The 8,113-nt window shown below is 44.3% G+C and overlaps 1 protein-coding gene across 1 annotated transcript; it reads left to right on the top strand.

Moving 5' to 3' along the window:
- The first annotated feature begins 3,648 nt into the window (after nt 1-3,648).
- On the top strand, nt 3,649-8,073 carry apoda.1 (apolipoprotein Da, duplicate 1). The gene is made up of 5 exons (XM_014189389.3): nt 3,649-3,738; nt 5,290-5,443; nt 5,742-5,863; nt 6,247-6,332; nt 7,434-8,073. The coding sequence occupies exons 2-5, from the start codon at nt 5,324-5,326 to the stop codon at nt 7,658-7,660; spliced, it is 555 nt and encodes a 184-aa protein (XP_014044864.1). The 5' UTR covers nt 3,649-3,738; nt 5,290-5,323; the 3' UTR covers nt 7,661-8,073.
- The last annotated feature ends 40 nt before the right edge of the window (nt 8,074-8,113 follow it).

Raw genomic sequence — 8,113 nt, 5'->3', positions numbered from 1 at the left:
CTGCTTAAACCAGTGAATGACATTGCATTATTTGCCATTTACGTAAACGGTAAGGACGTGACCCCTGGAGCCCATCAACAGGAGCTAGTGTCCCAGGATGGGATTACCTTCGCCCCTTTATCAAACACGTTCACACAGCGGACCCCCCCCCCCCCCCCCCCCCCCCCCCCCCCCCCGAGTGTGTACACAGCTGTCTTACACACTGGGTTCTGCCACCCTTTAGGATAGCACGTGACAGTCTAGTGGTTGTATAAGGCTGTCAATCATAATTATGCAAGTTCTACATCCATGTAACTGACACATGTTTCACATTACACAGTGGAGCTGTGTGATTACAGGTACCGTATAGGAGCTTCATACTAAATGTTGGTTGGGTTTGAGTTCAATTATTAGTCAATTATTATCAGTGAAGTTATCTGAATACTTGGTGTATTTATATTGTCTACTGTCTCAAAACGAATACTTTGTATGAAAAGTTTTAGTTTTTTTAGAAAATCACATAAACTATGCAAATAAGCGACAATAAAATAAAGTATGACTAATTATGATTTCCCAGTACTTGCCAATACTACTGATATGAATCAACATACATTTGACAGTAATTAGTTATGTTAGTTAAGGCCAGATGTTCCTCAGTTCATCATATGGTGAGGTATCCATGTACTCCCTGTTCACTCATGACAGCACGGCCAGGCACGATTCCAACACCATCATTAAGTTTGCCGATGACACAACAGTGGTAGGCCTGATCCCTGACAACGACGAGACAGACCATAGGGAGGAGGTCAGAGACCTGACCGTGTGGTGCCAGGACAACAACCTTTCCCTCAATGTGATCAAGACAAAGGAGCTGATTGTGGACTACAGGAAAAAAATGACCGAGCACGCCCCCATTCTCATCAACGGGGCTGCAGTGGAGCAGGTTGAGAGCTTCAAGTTCCTTGGTGTCCACATCACCAACAATCTAACATGGTCCAAGCACACCAAGACAGTCGTGAAGAGGGCAAGACAAAACCTATTCCCCCTCAGGAGACTGAAAAGATTTGGCATGGGTCCTCAGATCCTCAAAAGGTTCTACAGCTGCAACATCGAGAGCATCCTGACTGGTTGCATCACTGCCTGGTATGGCAACTGCTCGGCCTCCGACCGCAAGGCACTACAGAGGGTATTGCGCTACACCCTGGTCCCTACTGGGTGCTGTCCACTGACTATGACAGCTACACCCTGGTCCCTACTGGGTGCTGTCCACCGACTATGACAGCTACACCCTGGTCCCTACTGGGTGCTGTCCACCGACTATGACAGCTACACCCTGGTCCCTACTGGGTGCTGTCCACCGACTATGACAGCTACACCCTGGGCCCTACTGGGTGCTGTCCACTGACTATGACAGCTACACCCTGGTCCCTACTGGGTGCTGTCCACTGACTATGACAGCTACACCCTGGTCCCTACTGGGTGCTGTCCACTGACTATGACAGCTACACCCTGGTCCCTACTGGGTGCTGTCCACTGACTATGACAGCTACACCCTGGTCCCTACTGGGTGCTGTCCACTGACTATGACAGCTACACCCTGGTCCCTACTGGGTGCTGTCCACCGACTATGACAGCTACACCCTGGTCCCTACTGGGTGCTGTCCACCGACTATGACAGCTACACCCTGGTCCCTACTGGGTGCTGTCCACCGACTATGACAGCTACACCCTGGTCCCTACTGGGTGCTGTCCACCGACTATGACAGCTACACCCTGGTCCCTACTGGGTGCTGTCCACCGACTATGACAGCTACACCCTGGTCCCTACTGGGTGCTGTCCACCGACTATGACAGCTACACCCTGGTCCCTACTGGGTGCTGTCCACCGACTATGACAGCTACACCCTGGTCCCTACTGGGTGCTGTCCACCGACTATGACAGCTACACCCTGGTCCCTACTGGGTGCTGTCCACCGACTATGACAGCTACACCCTGGTCCCTACTGGGTGCTGTCCACCGACTATGACAGCTACACCCTGGTCCCTACTGGGTGCTGTCCACCGACTATGACAGCTACACCCTGGTCCCTACTGGGTGCTGTCCACCGACTATGACAGCTACACCCTGATCCCTACTGGGTGCTGTCCACCGACTATGACAGCTACACCCTGGTCCCTACTGGGTGCTGTCCACCGACTATGACAGCTACACCCTGGTCCCTACTGGGTGCTGTCCACCGACTATGACAGCTACACCCTGGTCCCTACTGGGTGCTGTCCACCGACTATGACAGCTACACCCTGGTCCCTACTGGGTGCTGTCCACTGACTATGACAGCTACACCCTGGTCCCTACTGGGTGCTGTCCACTGACTATGACAGCTACACCCTGGTCCCTACTGGGTGCTGTCCACCGACTATGACAGCTACACCCTGGTCCCTACTGGGTGCTGTCCACCGACTATGACAGCTACACCCTGGTCCCTACTGGGTGCTGTCCACCGACTATGACAGCTACACCCTGGTCCCTACTGGGTGCTGTCCACCGACTATGACAGCTACACCCTGGTCCCTACTGGGTGCTGTCCACCGACTATGACAGCAACACCCTGGTCCCTACTGGGTGCTGTCCACCGACTATGACAGCTACACCCTGGTCCCTACTGGGTGCTGTCCACCGACTATGACAGCTACACCCTGGTCCCTACTGGGTGCTGTCCACTGACTATGACAGCTACACCCTGGTCCCTACTGGGTGCTGTCCACTGACTATGACAGCTACACCCTGGTCCCTACTGGGTGCTGTCCACTGACTATGACAGCTACACCCTGGTCCCTACTGGGGTGGAATGATGCTTTAAAAGTCATTTTATTAAATGCCTGCATGCAAAGATTTGTGTGTTTGTTACTCTTTCTGATTCACACCTGAAAATCATAGCTTACATCTTATATTAAAGTTTGACATCCTCCAAAGTCTTGTTTAAATAACAAATATGACTGTGTGGACTGAGCTTGTTAGAACAAATTGCTTAGTAAATACCTAGTCATGTCTGCACTGCTAAATAGAGTGCTACTCAAACATTTCCCAGTGAACCATACAACAACAACAAAAAAGAACAGACAACAGAATTTAAGTAAGAAGAAAGAAATAAAGGTCCTGGATATCTTCCCCAAGTGTGACATTAATATTTCACGACAATGTCCCAGAGAGTGCTGTCCATCCCAGTCCATCCTATTCCATCCCAGTCCATCCGATTCCATCCTATTCCATTCCAGTCCATCCTATTCCATCCCAGTCCATCCTATTCCTTCCCATTCCATCTATTCCATCCTATTCCATCCCAGTCTATCCTATTCCATCCCATTCCATCCCAGTCCATCCTATTCCATCCCAGTCCATCCTATTCCATCCCAGTCCATCCTATTCCATCCCAGTCCATCCTATTCCATCCCATTCCATTCCAGTCTATCCTATTCCATCTCAGTCTATCCTATTCCATCCCAGTCTATCCTATTCCATCCCAGTCCATCTATTCCATCCTATGCCATCCTGCCAGATTGTTTTATAAATTTTATTCTGGTATGTCCCCATGACTCCAGTTTGCTAATTGTTTACTTTATGTCAGAAATAAGCCCTCGGGTGCTACAAAGACGTTCATTCATGACAGAGACTTCAGTGTGGCGTGACCCAGGAGAGAGAAGCTTCTCTTATAAATACACAACCTGAATTGACCAGATATCCTGACCAGAGAGAAAGAGGTAAGATGTGCTTTTTGCTGTTGTATGGGATTTCATATAAAGATAAATGTTTCGAATGAATGAACTCTATCAATGTTCAAATTAGAAAACTTGTTTGGGGAGTTCAAATGAACGGTAGAATTTGGTTGGTACCATAGCAAGAGAAATAAGGTAGAGTTTGCTGAATATCTTTGTCATCTGAGACGAAGAGACCAACAGCAGGGACTGGGAAATGAAACAAATCTGATCTCTATATAGCTGTCTATTTACAAATAGCAGTGAACTTAAAATAACCCAATGATTGATGTGTGTTACATGGTTGATGCTGAAACACATTTATATTGATTTTATTTTTTCTTTGTAAAGAATCTTTTTTTTCTGTCTTGAAAATGTGACTAATTAGGAGAAAGTGTGAGTGACATTTGTCAGCCATTTTAAGACAGATATCAGAGATACTGTATGTTTTGCGTTTATGACAGATAGAGATATTATATGTTAATATTTTGCATTTGAGGAAATGATGGCCGATGCGTCATCTGTCCTCCTTTTCTCCATTTACTATTTGAATCGACAATGAAAAAACACTTGAGATGGAATATCCTGTGGTTTGCTCTCTTTAACCATTTTTCTATTTGTAAAATGGACAACAACAACATCTAAGGCCAGTTTCACCAATTATGCCTATTCCTGAACTGACTTCTTGTCCCCAAAAATGTTCTATTATATTGACAAGATAGTCAAGTGACCGCTCCAACAATGGAAATGCATGTCATCAAATATGGAAGGCAGGTGGGAGGAGGCAAGATCAGGTGGGACCATTCTAGCCAATGAGAGGGCAGATACACATGTGAACAACAGGCCCTAGAGGTACTGTAGATAAAGAATTCATCTTTGTATCTGTGCCATTATAGATCTGTGACCGCATGGGAAGCACTATTGAGGCTATCTCCATTTTACAATGTAGTTAATTTTCTTCTTCATTGACTGATCGCACCAAACTCATAGGAATCTCCACCCAGTTTACTATTTTAAAATGGTGGAAGCCCTCAACTCAAATGTCCATGCTAAAACTAGATATCTCTATGGCAACAGGCACAACTCAAAAGTTGCCAAAAATCCAAGTGCGTCCACTTATATCAGTGCATTTCTAAACTCAGGAGGCCGCATAGGGGAGAACGGCTCATAATAATGTCTGGAATGGAGTAAATGGAATGGTATCAAACACATGAAAACCATATGCTTGATGTGTGTTGGATGCCGTTCCATTGATTCCGTTCCAGCCCGTTCTCCCCATTTAAGGTGCCACCGGCTGCCTGTGATTTGTAACAACCTAACCATTAAGAAACTTATTTTAGATCAAATAAGCCTCATGTTGCAAATTAGGATAAAACATTTTGTTGACCAAATTCTACACTCTCATTAACCTCCTCCATACAAAAGTTCCTCACTTCGTGGACTTATTTTCGTGAACAGATTTTGGGCGGAGTAAACCTCTCGCTTCGCCTCTTCCTCTCTGTTGTCCCTCAGAAAATGTACTTTTTTTAAAGCTTTGTTTTCTCTGTTGATTGATAGTAATTATTTTCAGGTGACGGCTGCCCCTGTGACCATGACGCCATTGTTTGCCCTCCTCTTGCCTCTCCTCCTCCTGCCCCTCGTCAGTGCCCAAGTTCCCCACTGGGGGCCTTGTCCGGAACCAGCCGTCCAGCCCGCCTTCAGCATGAAAAAGGTACTAACCCCCTGCCTGACCAATCGACAAAGATCATTTACCTACTGTACTGCCAATCATGAATGGCCAGTCAATCAGAAAATGAAGAGACCATGACTAATGTAGTGTTTAGTGTTCATCTTGTAAGACAGGTAGATTTAGAATGACATTCACTGTGATATGTTCATGATAATAATCATTTATTTAAATAACTTGTATAGCATTTTATCACAGAAAGAACCAACAAGCACAACAACATGTTAAGTTGGAGGTTTTGAGAATTTGGAATGTGTATGTGTTTATTTACCCATGGTTCTAGTTCATGGGTAGATGGTTTGAAATCGCCAAACTGCCTGCCCAGTTTGAGAAGGGGAAGTGCATCGAGACCAACTTCTCCATGAAGGCTGATCAGACCATTAGAGTGGTCAGCTCTGAAATATTGTGAGTAGATTACGTACACCTAGGATTGAAAAATTCAGGTAATTTAAATTCTCCAGTTTTCTAAAAATCCTGGTTGGAAGATTTCAGATTTCCTGCTTATTTCGTAATACTTCTGGGAAAACCAGGCAATATTGGGAAAGTTACAGGAATTTTTCAACCCTAGATACACCTTTTGATTACATACACTTTTATCATGAACAATGTTGTTTGCAAATTCAAAGTAGTGAGCCATGCAGTTTATTTCAGTTGTGGCACATTTCATTTCAGTTAAAATCAGCTAATTTCAGTTGACATGCAGATCATTTCAGTTGCTGTACAGTTCTTTCTGTTGAAATCCTTTGATATGAATCTCATGCTTTTGACCTTTTGGTGACCTTTGACAGAAAGGGAGAGCTAAGGACTATCGAGGGGACAGGAGTCACAGAGGACTTGAAGAACCCAGCCAAGTTAGGCATCAGCTACTCTTACGGTGAGTGTTATGATCAGCTGTTACACCATAACTACAGTAGAGCAGGGCAACCAGGGTTGTGTTCAGTAGGGAGAAACTGCATTAAATAGGGAGGTACTGCCTGAACTTGTCCTACACCTCATCTAGGGCAGGAGTACCACTGCCCAGCTCCGGTCCTCAAGAGCTCCAGTCTATTCTGGTTTAAGCCAATCCTTTTCTTCTTACAAGTGTAACCAGGGTCGTGTTCAGTAGGGAGAAAACTGTTTGAAATGGAATAAACCCTGAATTGCTGATGCTTTGTATTGGCCAATGAGAGGCTTTGAAGCCACCGGCCATCATATTGGCACTCCCCAGAAGGAACAGTCGTTCAAAGGAATTCTACAGTATTTCAATAAAATGTTTCAAGGACAGAATTGTATGTATTTTTTGGGTTGCAGTGGGGAAGGTAACATTAGAACTTGCAAAAATATATATTATTATATATTTTTATATTTTTATTTTCATGCTCACATAATATTATAAAAAATATGCATAAACATGAACATAAATATTGAATAAACATGGCAAAAACGAATGTAGACATTAATAAATTACTTTCTATAGCTTCTAAAGTCTTTTTTACAGCGGTGGGGGAGTTCCAAGATGGAGGCACGGCGGCTTCGAAACAGCGGCCTGTCTCATCTAGTGTATATATAAAACAGGGAGGTAGCTACTACATGAAATTGTCCAATGAGATTTTGTTTGTTTGTTTTCCATTGCTAAATGTTTTGCTACAGTGTGCCCTACTAAACATGTGTGTAGACTTCCCAGCTAACAAATTACATTCATTGGTCAACAAAAACGATGCTAGCCTTTAAGGACAAACTGAGCAGTAGAGATCACTCACCACAGAGTTCAAATGGTAGGGGTTGTTTTTGAAAGTCAGGAGATGTCATGAGTTGGACCTGTTAGCCCATCTCATCCCACTTTGTTGATCTTGACATCATTTGAGATAATTACATTTCCTGCAGTTTGAAGAAGTCATCACGACTGCAATCACGTTATAATCAGTGGAATAAACGTAATGTGATCCTGTGCGTCTTGCCTTCATGTGTTTGTTTCTCATCTCTGTGTCTCTAACAGTCCTGCCCTACTCTCCTTACTGGATCCTCTCCACTGACTATGAGAACTCAGCGCTGATCTATTCCTGCACCGATGTCCTGCGTCTGTTCCACATGGACTTTGCCTGGATCCTGGGCCGCACACGCACGCTCCCCGCTGCCACCGTCGACAAAGCCAGGGAGATCTTCACAAGCAGCAACATTGATGTTAGTCGGATGGTTGCCAGCAGGCAGCAGGGCTGTGATTAGACCCTCTGAGAGATTCAATAGAATTGGATAGAGCAGAGTAATGTAGAGTAGAACTTAATAGAATTTTCCCACAGGGACATTTGGTTTGCAACAACATAGTATGCAAGAGATGGTGATGGAAACAAGTTATATATTTTCCCTCATCTGTGTAATAATATGTTAGCTCTGGCAAACTTCAGTGACATTTCACTAATTATTCAGAGGAATCGTTAGAGGAAAACAATGTACAGTAATAGTTTGTCTGTTTTATGCTTTTCTGTCAAATTATATATATATATATATATTCCAGTTACAATTACGTTATTTTAAATCCTATGACTGGAAATTAATTGTTGTGACCTAATTTAAAATGTTTGTCACAAACTGAAAACATGAGTATTCTCATTAGAGGCAATAAAGTATAAGGAAATCAATATCATGTGAGCTTGATTGGACAGATGTATACTGCCACCT

The sequence above is a fragment of the Salmo salar genome, chromosome 03 (assembly GCF_965601325.2).
Source record: "Salmo salar chromosome 03, fSalSal1, whole genome shotgun sequence".
NCBI lineage: Eukaryota > Metazoa > Chordata > Actinopteri > Salmoniformes > Salmonidae > Salmo > Salmo salar.
This window is presented reverse-complemented; position numbering and strand designations above follow the sequence as displayed.